The 15,767-nt window shown below is 45.6% G+C and overlaps 2 protein-coding genes across 2 annotated transcripts; both read right to left on the reverse strand.

The window, feature by feature from the left end:
• Positions 1–6,533: 6,533 nt before the first annotated feature.
• LOC133905249 (uncharacterized) lies at positions 6,534–7,971 on the reverse strand. Its single transcript, XM_062346983.1, has 3 exons — positions 7,502–7,971; positions 7,233–7,423; positions 6,534–7,149 (listed from the first exon to the last, which is right to left on the reverse strand). Exons 1-3 carry the CDS (start codon positions 7,598–7,600, stop codon positions 6,876–6,878), a joined length of 564 nt encoding a protein of 187 aa, XP_062202967.1. The 5' UTR covers positions 7,601–7,971; the 3' UTR covers positions 6,534–6,875.
• A 3,613-nt stretch (positions 7,972–11,584) lies between these two features.
• On the reverse strand, positions 11,585–13,221 carry LOC133905433 (formin-like protein 4). The gene has a single exon (XM_062347199.1). It carries the CDS (start codon positions 12,899–12,901, stop codon positions 11,963–11,965), a length of 939 nt encoding a protein of 312 aa, XP_062203183.1. The 5' UTR covers positions 12,902–13,221; the 3' UTR covers positions 11,585–11,962.
• Between the last annotated feature and the right edge of the window lie 2,546 nt (positions 13,222–15,767).

Raw genomic sequence — 15,767 nt, forward strand, 5'->3', positions numbered from 1 at the left:
ACTTTGTTCACCTTTAGGCATTGCAATGATTTCCTACTTGTTCAGATATACGTGAATGATATCATTTTTGGTGGATCTTCTCATGCACTTGTGGCCAAGTTTGTAGATACTATGAGCAGGGAATTTTATATGTCAATGATGGACGAGCCCAACTTGTTACTTGGGCTGCAAATCAAATAATGCAAGCAAGGTATATTCGTCCACCAGATGAAGTACACCAAAGATTTGCTGAAGAAGTTCGACACGAACAATGCAAAGCCCCTGGCGACACCGATGGGTACCTCGATCTTACTTGATCCGGATGAAAATGGTGAGAAGGTAGATCGGTGGGAGTACATGAGCATGATTGGCTCCCTCTTGTACCTAAAGGTGACAAGACCCGACATCCACTACGCTGTCTGCTTGTGTCCCGCTTCCAAGAGTCACCTAGGACATCTCGCCGCAAAGCGGTGAAGCGCATATTGCGGTATCTCAAACACACCCTTGAGTATGGTCTTTGGTTTTCTGCATCTTCTTCTCTCCTCATATTTTTTTATGTGGATTTTGCTAGTTGTAGAATTGATAGGAAGAGTACCTCCAGTACTTGTCATTTCTTAGGTACTTCTCTTATGTGTCGGTCTTCTCGTAAATAGTCTAGTGTTGCGCAGTCAACTTCTGAAGCTGAATATGTTGCTATCGCTAGCTGTTGTCCTTAGATTTTGTAGATGGTTGCTACCTTGTGGGATTTGGGTTAGATTTTAAGAGTGTGCCACTTTTGTATGACAACACCAGTGCCATCAGCTTAGCCAATAACTCAGTCCAACATTCCAGAACCAAAAATATAGATGTGAGATTCCACTTGCGAGACCATAATGAGAAGGGAGATATTGATTTAAGATACATAGATACTCAATATCAGCTTGCCGATATCTTCACCAAGCCTCTAGTACAACCAGATTTGCCTATTTGAGATGAGAACTTAGAGTATGTCATCCCTATGGAATTATGTTAGGGGGAGTTGCAGTTGTACATACTCTATCTTATTTTTGTTACACTTGCATTGCATCTCATCTTGTAACATAATCATAGTAGTTGAGCTTTAATTTGTTTGTCTTTAGCCTTTTCAATTGCTAAACTTGAATTTGGACTAAGTTGAGTAGTTGTGCAGAGCAATCTTTTAATCTCAGGCTCATTCTGATGCTTTGACATGAAACATTTCAAGCAAGCTAGCTTTTGTAAAGATGAAATTTAGTAATTTTATGAATCATGTAGACTATGAAATACTACATTCTTATCACCGTGTTCGTAATTACTTTGGCTTAATCAAAGCTCGTGTCAGGACCCCGACCTTGGGTTCCCCTGTGCCTCCTGTATCAGTCCCTAGATCAAATAGCTGATACGCACAAGATTCATCAGAATGATATCAAATACATACTTCGAATAAAATAAAGTAAAATAATTACCTAAAAGGCACAAAAGATGGTCTGGTGGGCAAGGATCTACAGCAGACCAGCAAGGTAGAAGAGCCTACAGCGGAGCGGAGCGAAAAACGATGCAACCCAATACCACATGCAACTCGGGTGCGGACGCGATCTTAGACTTCTTCTCTTTGACTTCATCTGGGTTGAGGTTGATCTCCATCTCAACAATCTGAAAGTAATAAGATCTAGTATGGAAGGTACTCAAAAAGTCCTATACTACTTCAAGGGGTGAATAGATGCATAATGGATGTTGGAGGAAAATAGACCAGCCTGAGGACAATGGTTGACGATCGCTATCAAAGGTCCCTCCGGAGACTTCGGTCTTCGGACCCTTAGTAGGAGGCTTGACCCCCGGAGGCTGCGGACCCCTTCGGGCCATCTTTACGGTACGTACGTGGCCTTCCAAAGACTCGAAGCTACAGCAAGTCCCTCCAGAGCCTCCGGCCTCCGGACTCTCAGCATGAGGCCTGACCCCCCGGAGGCTGCGGACCCCTTCGGGCCACCCCTCCGGTGCCCATGGGGCTTTCCGAAGCTTAAAGATACACCCGGTCTCCGGGGATAATATCAGGGAAGAAAGAACACCCCCTGTAGCTGACCTGACGCGAGGTGACAAGCGACTAATGCCAGTGTAAGTGGTGCTTATCCTGAGACCCTGTGTGATGAAAGTCGTCCTGACACCTCCGACACAGCGGCGCCAAGCCGCAATTGGCGACCAGCTCACCCCTCAAGGGGCAGGCACCACAATAGTTACCACGGTGGTTATTTATCTTCTATCTAGGGTAAAAAGTAGTTATCCAGGATAAGGTCTAATAATTCGGCCAAGTTCTAGATATTTGTACGTCGTGATAACTTTTACACTAAGCTATGCCACCTTTTTTGTCGTCGTGCCTTCGTGGTTACAGTCTCATGTAATATTTTCCACCGTATATATCATCTTATGTTTGTCGCCGTTTGTAACCTTATTGCCGCGTAATATGCTGCGAGTGCTTCACCTCTATAATTTGTTCAAAAAATTGATTTTGTAACCTCCCAACAATACGTAAACTAGTCTAAAATATCGATATATTTACAACGATCCATATTTTCCAAAAATATTGCTTCTCCATTATGTCGTATTGGCCACTTTTTTACCATTTTGATCTAAATTTTGCAACATATCAATTCCAAATATTTTTCACCGAACGAATGTACACTATTTTAAATATTGAGCAATACAAATGTACAATTAAAAAATCCAAACCTGGGTCTACCCGCCCCGTGGGAGAGCGGTTGGCACCTACCCGCCCTCTGAGAGGGCAGTTAGCACTACCCGCCCTTTCAGGGGGCGGTAAGGAGTGCCCTGCCATTGTGGCACTCCTTACTGCCTTCTGACAGGGCTATCTTTTAGAAGATGGTAGGCGTTTATTTTTGTAAATATTGCCGCGCGGAGTCTATTTATTTAAATTTTTAATGAAAAAATATAAAAAAAACTCTAATAATCAGTAGCAAGGCTCATGGCGTTGGGGATACCTAGAGACTGCAAGGAAATTTTTGCAAGGATCAGCAGCCCAGGGAGTACAGTAATTGCATATCTTGTAGTGATGTTGGGCATCCGGCCCACTACAAGCAATAGTTTGCGACGCTATAAACGCTGGAATGCCGTGTCTTGCACTATGCGCAGAGCACTCTGTATCAGCACTTATTTCCTCTAGAATCGTACCGACCTTACTCTCCTCAGGAACAACAACTCTACTCAATCTTACTCCAGTCAAGAGTTCCATTAAGCATCTAACCATCAGTCTGACGTGTTTTATCTCTTCTTACGTGGCCACTAGCAGCTCTTCTTACGTGGCCACTAGATGGGGATCATGGCAACATACTCCCAGGCTCTTCTGATCCTGCAGAGCTACAACTACACCGAGGATGGCTCCTCCTCCTCCAGCGGGCAGCATTGCATGCTGGGCCGAGGCGCGGCAGCTGCATTCTCGCGGGGACGTACTTCTCGGCGGTGCTGGCATCCCGCAAGGCACGCGCATGATCAGAGGCTGCGGCGAGGCTGACACCGGCACGTACTTCACTTCAAGCGGTGCGAGAAGGTGCCAGGCTACGTGAGCTTCGAGGACGTCAACGGCGTGCACGAAGGCGTTCCGCGAGGGCATGCAATGCCCGGCCGCCGGAGGCGGGCATCAACGAGGCTCTCGTGAGGTTGGCGTCGCGGCTGTACGTGCGCGCGAGGCGCCCCAGCCACGCCACCGGTGTCAATCGCCAGGCCCACTGGGGACCCGGCGCCACGGCCGTGCCATGCATGGTCTCGTCAAGAAGTACGTGAGCCCTTGCCTTGGCTTCCTTGCTAGCGCGTTCTGCCTAGGTAATTTTTGCCAAAAGCTAGCAAAGTCAACCCAACGTGGTCCAGCCAAGCTAGCAAAGGAATTGGATCCGTTCAGTTAGGTTGTAATTCGTTCTTTCTTGAGAACTAATTGCATTAGGTCGGTAATTAGTGCCAAGAGGCTATTTTTTGGTTGGCCAATTACTTGGATGTTTATCATATCTGGTTATAGATTCTACCTAGGATTCGCCTGCGACACTGATTGGACTAGATGTATAGAATGACGGAAGATCAACATGTGGTTTTGCAGTGTAGATCTTCTTGCTCAAATATTATATCATGGGGTGCACGGAAGCCATGGAGTATACGGAAGCAAAAAGTAGTACAGAAGTTGAGCATAAAGCATTGGCTGATGAATAGTTACATGGCAAACAAAAGCATACTGGTAAATCAGAATTAATATAATGTCCAAACAGAATTACATGAAATCCATTTTATAGAATTAGCATTATATAAAGTCATCAATTCTACCGTTGCAATATAGTGATCTTCTCTTCAAGAAATTGCAAATATTTAACAATTTAACATTGTGTCGCATATGCGCAGTGGAGGCGTTGAGTGGGCGGGGGATGGCTTGGGGAGGCGAAGCGGAGCAGCAGGGCATGGAAGCAAAATATTTTCCTTGGGTTAGAGCGTTCATCGGAGAATCGATCGAGGGAGACTGAGAAACTATGTGGAGAAATGCTTTAGTTTATATATGATGAGACATTGATAACAGTTGATGTGTCTTAAACTTGGTTAGCTTGTGTTTGTGAATGCTTGCTCTTATTCTTATCTAACTCGAGTTGACGATATTTGGAATTGGCGATTTCTTCTCTGTACACAGAAAAATTACACATACCAGAAGTTCTAGTATGAATATCGGATGTTACGGTCACCGAAAGTTTCAGTGTGAGCAGTGTGTACTCATCGTACTATTTCTTGCAGAGAGCAATTTTTTGGATGAAATTGGATATCAATGCACCGGAAGGTCCGGTGAGTGTAGTGGCTACACCGGAGGGTATCATCGGAGCATTTTCAGTGCTGAAGCAAAAATGAAACAGACACCGGATGGTCCGGTAATGGATTTTGAGAGCACCAAAGTATTTTTTGCAGAGAGAAGATTTTTAGCGCCAAATTTAATTATGTACGCTGGATAGTCTGGTGCTGTAATTGTGAACATCGGAGATTGCACCGGACCTTTTGTTGTAGAGAGGTTGCAGAAGAGTGGTTCGGTGGATTAGCACATACCGGATTATTCAGTGATAGATATGAGATAACCGGAAGTATTCATCGGACCTTTTCTTGCAGAGAGCAAAATTTTCATAGAACAAATAGTGTTACACTCACCGGATGGTCCGGTGTTCACGAGTAGAACACACTGAAACATCCGGTGTTCACATTTTCTACAGGATGTGCTTTGAGTTGAAGTTTTTGATTTAATACTAACCTGGAGTTGTTTTGGAGTGTGGAGAAATATGTTTGCTTATTTTAAAGTGTGCAGGTGACAGATGCAACTTGGCGATCAAGGGTGGGTGATCGGGGCTAAGCGGGTGCTTAGTGCCGGACGATCAAAGCGAGACAAGCGGAGTCAAGGGTGATCCTAGCTGTACACATGAAGGTCAAGCAAAACATGAAACGGAGGATAAAGATGATGTGTTGACAAAGTCACAAAGTCAAGCAAAGGGGATGCTGGTGCAAGTGACAAGGTGACCCGAGGGATCGGGAGCGGTAAAGACTTGTCGGCGGTCAAGATCACATGACGAAGGATACGTGTCCTTATCGGAGTGCTAGCATCAGGTGGAAGCAAGTGGTGGCTAGTCACGCTTTGATAAGCATGCTAGGTTTTCACGGTATGGCCTCGAAACTGTGAGAAGGCTGTAGGAGCACGTGTCACTATCGCAAAGCTTGCGTCCAAGCGAAGCGAAGTCGTAAAGGCGTTGCGGCCTTTTGATGAATGGAGAAGAAAATGGACTAAAATGCCCTCACTGATAGGTAGAAAGTGTATTATAAGAGAGATGTATTTTAGTAAAAAGCTGAAAAACTTATGGGTCAAGTTTTCTAGGCTAATAAATAGAGGGGGTAAGACTATGGAAGAGAGCGAATTGGCTACTTGAGCCTATTGTGCTACTCATGTGAGAGGCTAGTGCTAGAGTTTTAGATGATAGAAATAGAAGTGTTTAGCCTATGTATTAAGTGAGAGTTTTGTGGGAAAATTTTTGTAATCTGTCTAAAATAAGGCTAACCTCTGATGCAATAAAATTTATTTTTCTTTATATTATTGTGCTCACCTGCTTCTAGTTTTCCTTTATTGGTTCCTTTACAACTTTGCAAGTCTTTCGGTTTCCAGATTTGATTTTTGTTTTTGTTTTTTGGCTGAAAATTTAGCATCTTATAAGGTCATTCTTCTTATTGCTAGAGACATAAAATTCGTATGAATATGCTTATGTGATGGGATCTTAAATTTCTTGCATCTAGACAATCAATTTGGAGAGTTTCGATGATCGGTGTTTATCTTTTCTTGTTTCTGTGCTAGTTATGATCTTTCGAGTGCTAAGATATTTGAATTGATCTTAAATACAACATATGGTTCATATATCATCCGTGGAGTCATGTTGCATCGATTTTCTCTTGTTAAAACTTCTCTCGATTTTTGCTTCTGCTTGAGTTTTGAGGTATGTTAGGTGATCTAAATAGAGAAGGTTATTTATTGATACATCTATTTATCCCCTCTAATCGTTAATCTCATTGCTACATAGACGAAGGCACATAAGGAAGAGATAGATGGTGAGGACCTGATTGTAAGGCTACAAAAAGTTTTCTAGAAGGACCTCAATCAAAATATTGCATAGAGGGGATCTGATAAACAATTTTTTATAGTGTCCAAATCGGACGGCCTGTGTTTATTATATGACGTGGAATGGCTCTTGTGCGAAGGAAGCCACGTTTTTTAGATATAAAATATGCTATAAAAGTATTAATTAAAGTTGTCTTGAACAAATTGTTCCAGCATCGTCCTTGGTTGATCCAGACGCAGCAGAAGCCGCCGTGCAAAGTTGACGAGGCCCGAGCTACGTCTGCCCCGCCACGATATCCTGCCGGAGTTCTCCCCACCACACGGGTGGCTGCGGCGGCGCGGCACTTGCCGCCTTTTCAAGGGCAACGTAAGAGGCGATCCCAACGGCCGCCGCGGCGACGGAGAAGAATGAGCCCCCGACGAACACTCCGGCCACCAGGACGGTGCACCTGTAGTAGGTGGCGACGTCCTCCTTCGGCCGTCGCTCCGCCGTCTGGTTCTTGAAAGCACCCACGACGAATGCGCACGCCGCCAGTATCGCCAGAAACCTGCGCACGGCCGCTCGGAGTTTACAAGATATCTGCTCCAAGACTTGCGGAAGCTAGATAGCAAGGTAGTACGCACTACTTACCATGAGAGCACAGATAAGAAGACCGCCCCGAGGCGGCGGTGGTCGGACCGCGTCCTGCAGCGGTCCCAGCAGCCGGCGGCGGCGGTGAGGACGACCTGGCCGGTCAGCAGTGAGGCTGCCGCCGCGACGCCGCAGCCGAACGCTGGCGTCCTCCGGTACACGCAGTTCGCCCCGTCGTACCTGACAAAGGACTGCACTGCACCACCAGTGTCAGTTACTACTCATCGTGCATGCACAAGTGAACGGATCGGATGCACATGCGTGAGTGCCTTGGACTTGCTCGCCTCGCCGACGATCCCGAGCGCCGCGGCGGCGAGGGCGAGCGCGGCCACTGCGACGCATATCACGGCCACGTGTCCCTCCACCATGGATCGATTCCCTCTGCTTCCCGAAAGCGTTGGTGTTTACCAAGGATCGGTCGATGGAGACGATAACAGCAAGCAAATGGCCGTCTTGTTTTAATTGATCTTTTTTTTTCTTTGGGTTTGTAGGAATAAACGGCACGTCGCCTGGACAAAATCGCCAAGGTTGATCTAGATGTTGGAACGGTGCTCTGCTCTCGCCAAGCCGAGGGGGTTATCCTATTCAACCGAGGCTGCTCAAGTGGTGATACAAAAATAGAGATTCCTTTTCTTCTAATAAAAAGGAAAACAATAGTGGTGCGAGTTACAAATTTGACTGATCAGTTCTTGGCGCAAAAAAGAAGAAAAACTCTTTTTTTTAGATAATGGAAAATAGATTCCGGCATCCACATCGTGTGATGAACACAGCCAGCAAAGAGAAAACTCATACTCGTACCACATGATATAAAGCCCCCGCCACAAAAAAAAGGGGTGGTTTCCACTTGTAGATTAGCCGATGTGATCGTCTCTGTCACCGTGCACAGCCTAAATCGTGCCCGTGCGGCAAGAATCAAAATCAGACCCCGCCATTGCTTGCACTTGCACATGGATCGTCGCTGTCGCTGGGAGGAGGAAGGAAGTCAGTTGTGGTCTCCCTTCTTCGGGCCGTCAAATTTGGGTACCTCCCCAATCCTGTAGGCATCTGCAAAGCTTAACTAGTTACTGACTGGGCTTTTCAGGTGGACCTTGATCAAGTGAGACGGATTCAAGTTTGTCTGCAGCACCAACTTATTGATGGTTTAGGCTGCGCACAGCGATGAGGGCGATCTCAGTCGAGTGACGCGGCAAAAGCCAATGCGCCGTGGCACGCATCGAGCCAGCAGCTTGCACCCATTGCAAGAATTCCAGGCAATGGATAAATCTGTATATAGCATTCCAGGCATATATTTTAACAGCTTTTTATGGATGTTTTGATTGTTCAAACGAAAGCGTCGACAACAGTCTCGGCGGGCAATGGAATGAAAACGTCTTTTTGGCATTCAAGCTGGTTAAAACTTAAAAGGGCAATAAGCACCCAATGCGAGAATTTAGAGCCAAGAAGGAGGACAGTTCAAAAAGAGCTCCAGGATGATAACTGGATCACAGAACGATTTCAATTCATCGGAATCACAGAACGATTCAACATGAAACCAATTTGGAAAGAAAAGTCAGAACCCAAGCATAAATTTTTCAGTTGGGTGCGCCTCGAAAACAAAGTTCTAACCACTGATAACCTTGCACGAAGAGGATGACCGCACAACCAAAAATTGTAGTTTGTGCAATACAGAAAATGAGACACTAACGCTTCAGTTCGTCAAAAAAGAGAGAGAGAGAGAGAGAGAGACACCAACGCTTCTAGGCAAGGATTGCAGCTATACAAGTAGGTCCGGTCACGTATTCCAAACTTGTTTGGTCTCACGGGCTTACCAGTAAAATAGATTTTCATAATCTATAAAAAACTAGTTTTTCAAATTTTTACAATTCAACAAATAAATTGGTAAATTATAATGAAAGTATCTGTTTATTCCAGTTTCGAATGGTAAAGGCTGAAAGTCACCGTCTTGGACCAGTCGTGGACGCCCTTTTCCACTCCCCAATGGCCACTGCTTATCAGTACATGTCCCTTTGATTACCGAGTCCCTTTCTGTCTATCCGGGAGACCGAGACGAGATGACCGTGACCCAGCGAGCAGATGCAGATGCAGATGTTTCCGGTAAAGCAGCACTCTTGCATCGTCCACCTGGCCCTGCCCCTGTCCCCCAAGATCTCAAAGCAGATCGTCTGCTCCTCTTTTTCTAGCCCAACCCAGCCCCAGCTTCGAGAGAGAACGACGCCCTGCCTCGGCGACCTGGCCCAATGCGGTGCTCCGACGGATGGACGCTTTCTATCGGCAGGCAGCTGGCTGGATTGCTCGCGTTCGCCGTACGTCGTCATCGTCGGCAGCATGGGCCAATGGCGCGGCGCTACTGTGCGGCGCGGCGATTCGGTGGCGCCTGATTGGTGGAGGGTAAACAATACATGCGGCAGGCCCCGACGTGGCGCTGTCCGAGGGTGGACATGGCGCCTCTCGGCGGGTGCGCCGGCGCGGGGTCTTAGGTCTGCACGCCGCTGGCGCTGTAGATGGTGGCCAGCCGCTTTCCGGCTAGATAATACTCCACTGCTAACTGAATTGTTCACGAGCATTAATTGCATAGCATCTCTTTTGCCCCACTATGCACGTTTAGAGCGTCCCCAGTGGAGTATTTTTAACTAGTTATTATCTATTATTTCTTTTATATCATTAATACATAGTATAATAACTAACCTCTTTAATCGTTGGTCTATAATACAATGAATTTTTAATCAGTTTATCTAGTCATGTTCTCTTTTAACGAGTCGCCATGTACCTTTTGACCTCAGTACATCCTCTCATTGAGCTCTTGTGGCGCCTTTCCTCAGTCCTATGGCCGTCATTAGGAGTTCTAGACCAAACGAATCGCCCATAGCGGCTTGCTGCTTCTTCGTTGGAGCAAGGTGAGTTGCAGAGGTGACGAAGGAGAGGACAAGATGAGGTTGGCCGTGATGCATGAGCTTTGCTATTTGTGTAGTGGTACACAGAGATTTTTCGGATCCGATACCCTATATGACGATGGGATCAACCTGTTTGATCTGCGGAGGACGGTTGATGTTCCGTCCGAACAAATCGTTTTCTTCACAAGTGTGGGTAGTAGCATTATCGTACTTGATTTGTATCTTTCTATTGGCAATGTAGTTTTGAGCGAAGAAATTCAACCCTTGTAAATCTGTGCCTTGAGTCCATAGATACCTAAGGTGATCGATATACCATCTTTTGTCCGCATCGCCTTATCCGTTGTAGGACATCGGATCGTTTTCTTGCTTACCTATTGCCACTTACCGTACTGCAAAAGGCAAAAAGATTCTTATAGCCGTCGGTATGTAGTGAATCCATAATCTTGTGCCGTCAAGACGTGTGTACTCCATTTTCATTAAAATAGTGTATAGAGCTGAAATTCTAGAAACATTAACAGTCACGTACGTCAGGACAATACTTCTTGCCACTAGGCGAGACAAGGGGACGACTTCAAGTGAAACAAACGGAGCACGTGTCTATCCCCTACTCACCTTGTTTTGCTACGCAAGAAAAAAAACCCGCATGAGTTGATATTTTTTTTGAAAAATCAAATTGTATATATTTTAACTAATATTTAATTAAATATAAAAATATCTAGCATATAAAAATTTTATAAATATATTCATAATTTAAAATAATTTTATACTACATAAATTTTATAGCTATAAATAATATATTTTATAAGAAAACTTTAATCAAAATTCGATTTCAAGGGTCGAGTCTAAAAAAATACACCTAAACAGGGGATTAGATGATAGCTGGCTCAATCAGCAATAGTCAACACATGCAAATACGTACGTACATATGTCGAAATGTCGCAAGACATGCACAGCACTTAATTAACGTATTAATATTTTAGTCACATAGAAGCCCCGTTTTAGACATTGATGTGGTCGTCAAGGGACTACTTTAACCACTAACTTATATTATAAACTATATATAAAATATATCAATTTTGTAATATTATAAAATTACTACTAAACGCAAATCTAACTATATTATTTTCAGAACATTCAAAATGATATTAATGATAAAAATTAAACATATTAACTGCATATAAATAAAACGACACTCTTTTGCGACGGAGTGTGAATGGAGAGTGCATAACAAAAAAAACATTCAGTTGCCGACGGATTTCCACCACCACCGTGATCAGAAGACACCCGTGGGGCGCAACGGATGGCCCAGATTCCGCCACGCTCCGATCAGGCGGCTGATAAAGAATTGACGGGTCAGCGCGAATAATCCGTGAAACGTCAGCGACCACATCAACATGACACGAAAAAACCATGACCCCAACGCAAATGCAGGAAGCTGGATGCCTCAGTTGCTTGAATTAATTAAGTTACAAACGATTATTTATTTATACGCCTCCATAAACAAAGGAGAATCTCCATATATTTGTAGGAGAGTCATTTTTTTAGTAAAAGTTGAAAAATAAAAGGGAAGAGCATCATTCTTTCATGCTGGCGACTGGAGCTTCCACACAGAACAGAAGCATCGATCACTCGCTCGATTTCTTCTTACACTTTAATCACTAATCTATCTCTTAGGCATTCTTAATCTGGCCACGACATGCTTAATTAAGCCCGACCAGGCTAAGCAGTAGAACACTGAATCATGTCGTAGATCAGTAGAAATGCATTGTTTGATTCGCTCTATGTAAAACGTCTCCGTACGAGGGCCGCGTATTTTTGGCTTTCAGCTTGCTTCGTTGCTTACGGGAGGCCACCGAGGGTGAGCGCGGCCTGGAGGTCGAGCTGCCAGAGGTAGCAGCCGCCGGCGTCCAGCCGCCACACGTCGCAGGGGGCCACCACGGAGCCGCCGCGGCGCGGGCTCGCGTGTCGGACGCGCACGCGGCATGTGAACCCCGCGCAGGTGCCCCACGCCGGGAGGGCACCGGCGAGCCCCACCCGTACCTCGGCCGCGGACGCGTCGCCGTCGTCGGCCGCGGACACCGCCCGGCCGAACGCGGCGTTCGTCCACGTCACGCGGCCCCACTGGTCCGAGACGAACGTCGGGGCCTCGTCGTCCGCGGCGGCGGCGGACGGCGCCTCGCCGTCGCGCCACGTAACTGTCACGTCCTCCACCGTCACCCAAGAAGACGCCACCGGGCGCAGCGCGCGCGGAGCCACCAGCTGCGCTCCCACGGTGTGCGTAGGCGCCGGCTCCTCCTCCGCGGCTGCAGCGACTTCCTCCTCCACCGACGACACGGGAAGGAGCGGCAGCGTTGCCGGCTGCGACATCGGCGGAGGCGGAGGTGGCGACGAGTCCACAGACGTCATCCCCGACGAGGACGACGACCGCGAGGACAGAGGCTTCTCCTTCTCGCTCTCCTTCCGTTCGCCCACCTTCTGCACCGCCACCGTGGCAGGCACAGCCGTCACCGGCTTGACCGTGGCCGCCTTATTGGGCTTCCGCCCCCTCCTTCCGCCTCCCCCGCCCACCGCCTTCCGCTTCCCTCTCCCCGCTCCCGCGGGCGCCACCGGCGCCGGCGACGGAGACGGCACGGGAGCCATCGCAGCCGGCTTGGGCGCAATCGGCCTAAACTTGAGCATGATACTCCCCATCTGCCACGCCGTGCTCGCCTGCGCCCCGGCGCCGGCACTGGAGCCGCCGTACCTCGGCGCTAGGCAGCACCCTCCCTTCCTCTCCATCACCCACAACCCTCACCTCTCCCTCCTGGCCTCCTCCAAACCGCGCAGACCAGCTGCAACTAGCGAGTACTCCTTTCTTGGCGCGCAGCTAGCTAGCAAGATCACCGTGACGCCGGCGAGCTGTTGGGGAAAGGGTGCGCGGGGCGCTTTAATACCGCGCCAGGAGGCGGAGGGACACGCGTCGGGTCACGTACGTGTCGCACGGCCGGTGGCGCTATCATGGGCCTCGCGCCAACACGTGGCGCCCCCATCGCAGCGGCAAGCACGTGAAAGGCCTCGACGCCATTGGGCGCCGCGCCGCGCCATGGCTGCCGTGGCACGCAAAGAAGGTAAGAAAAAAAATCTCCCCGCCTTGCGCGTGGACCACACCACCCACGGATGCGGGCCCTAGCGACCTACCCCACTCGCCAGCAATGGCGGAGCAGCATGTCGCGGCGTGCCCTCGCCGCCCCACCGTAGAATGCAAGCAAGCGGGAATCTCTTCGAGAACACGTACCTGATATATTCTCTCGCTGCCTGGTGGGTCCAGAAACGCTCCTGAGCCCACTTGTAAGTGATTAAAACTGTCAGGGGTTAAGGTGGTGGTGGTCGGGCACGGTGGGGTGTTTGGACCAATGGGAACGCGAGGAGTTTGCAGCGCTTTATGGTGGGGTCCTAGGGATGGCACGTATAGCCACCAGTCAGTGGGACCGCCTGGACGATTAAGCCGGGGCCCACCGCCGCCGCTTTATTGCCCGGGAAAAGACCCGGCCACCAACATTCCACTAGCCCCACCCCGGCAGGTCGTATCTATGGATGGCATAGCTCACCGACCTGTGGGCCCAAAGGAAGTTACTAGTCTGCTTAGTAGAGCTTTTATGATCTAATTTTTTTTAAGGAAATGATTTTGTAGTTAAAAGTGATTTTTAAGATCAATTTTATAGAAAAAATGATTCTATATAGGAAGTGAATCGGGGAAAGCTATTTTTCAGCTATTAATATCTAGTTCATTTAAAAAAACCACTTCCACGGATTCCACTCTTTAACTAAAAACTAAAAACTATAGTTTGGCAGAGCTTTCCTGATATCACTTTAGGAGCTCTACCAAACATACCTTTCTATTACTCCTGCTCGAAAGATTTTTGAGGAGAATTCGTATCTTTTAGCGAGTCCTCTAAAATTCTTATAAAATTGATGTTAATTAGGAGAGAATTTATTTTGATGTTCTATTTTGTTATTGATGTCAATTGAGGAAGAATTTGTATCTAGAGGTTATATTTGTGATCGAGGGAGAATTTGCTTAAATTGAGGGAGAATTTGAATACTATGCCTTTGAGAAATGAGGTAAAGATTTTTTGCATGAATGAGTTGCATATTTTCGTTTTGCATGAGCATATTCATATCGATATATAATTTGTCATGCTTACTTCAAATGTATAAAGGAAATTCTTCCAAAATTTGAGATAGACAATATATGCAATATTATTCAATATTCATTCACACATGTATAGATTGTGGGGGAGTTGCTATATACACATGTCTAGTTCTACATCTTAGTGATGTTTGATGTTAGTAAAACTAGCTTTGGTAATCTCAAATATCTTTATGATGTTTGATGTCTCTAAAATTTGTTCTTTGTATATATTCATCTTCGGATTAAATGTATACTTAGAACTTCAAATTTTTCAAATATAATCATCTAGTGAGATTGTCATCAGTTACCAAAATAAGAGAGATTAAAAGTGCATCTTGCCCATAAATGTGATTTTAGTAATTAATAATAATACCTATGGACTAACAAGGGTATTAAGAATTGTTAGTAGAATGCTCCATAGGAGATGCATAAAAAAAAACATCGATCTATTTAGAAATATCATGAGTTCAAAGAATTACATCAAAGTCATTGAGATATTACTAATGCTCATAAGAAAAAGAAGTAGCTTGAAACATGAATGCTAAATTACTTATGAAGATCAAGTAACTTAAGGTACAATGTTATCAATTAAATTTTATGGACTAACATATGTGCTTTGTGCTTGAGAGTAAGCTGTGGTTATGATTCATAAGAAGGCATAAGTTGGATTTAAATCTATAGCAATATGGTGAAAGGCAAGCAAGACTCGACTGCAATGGACCATCTGATAGTGAAGGGCAAGCATATGGCTTAGTGCCGAAGAACCAAGGTAGTGGTGAAGAGCGAGTGAAGGCTTTGTGTCAATACCGTGCGAGGCTATAGGAAGCTATGGATGATTCGCATCAATCACATGAAGAATTAATAACAGATAGAGTGAAGATAACATAGAAGTTGGCAACCCTGTAAGTTTGAAAGAAGAAAGTAGTACTTGAAAGTATTCAAAGGCTCAAATTGATTCAAACGAGTTTACATTTGAATTTAAGTATTGTAATATCCTGAGTTTTAAGCATGTTAATTAAATATAAATTTTATTTTAAATTAAAACTTTTTATGATTAATTAGCTAACTAAAGACAAGGAAGTATGTGTATGTATGCATTCATATATGTAAGTGGACTAAGTATTCCAAGTTGAGCCAAAATTTATTCTAAACTAATCCCTACATTGAATTATTTCACATACGTTGGTTTATGGTTTTTATGGTTCTTGTGTGGAGATTGAAATCGAATGTCTCTCAATTTCAAATCTATTCTTAGAATCTTTTCAGCTCAAATTCAAATTGAATTCAAATTGGATTCAAATCATCTTCCAAAATCTCAGAGCTTTACTTCTAATTCATAATTCAAATAATTCCAATTGAATTGATCCTAATACAAAGTCAAATACAAATTCAAATCACACATTTGAATTTATCCTAAAACCATTTTCTTTTTCCTTTTTCCTTTTTCTCCCCGGGCTCAATCTCCCCTCTCCT

This window comes from Phragmites australis, chromosome 22 (assembly GCF_958298935.1).
Source record: "Phragmites australis chromosome 22, lpPhrAust1.1, whole genome shotgun sequence".
NCBI classification, from domain to species: Eukaryota; Viridiplantae; Streptophyta; class Magnoliopsida; order Poales; family Poaceae; genus Phragmites; species Phragmites australis.

Bases quoted from the DNA above. Each gene is read 5' to 3' on its own strand.
- LOC133905249 (XM_062346983.1), bottom strand. From the start codon at position 7,600: ATGGTGGAGGGACACGTGGCCGTGATATGCGTCGCAGTGGCCGCGCTC. The intron at 7,424-7,501 runs GCACTCACGCAT...GGTGCAGTGCAG, and splicing joins GCGAGGCGAGCAAGTCCAAG to TCCTTTGTCAGGTACGACGG. The intron at 7,150-7,232 runs GTAAGTAGTGCG...GGCCGTGCGCAG, and splicing joins TTCTTATCTGTGCTCTCATG to GTTTCTGGCGATACTGGCGG.
- LOC133905433 (XM_062347199.1), bottom strand. From the start codon at position 12,901: ATGGAGAGGAAGGGAGGGTGCTGCCTAGCGCCGAGGTACGGCGGCTCC.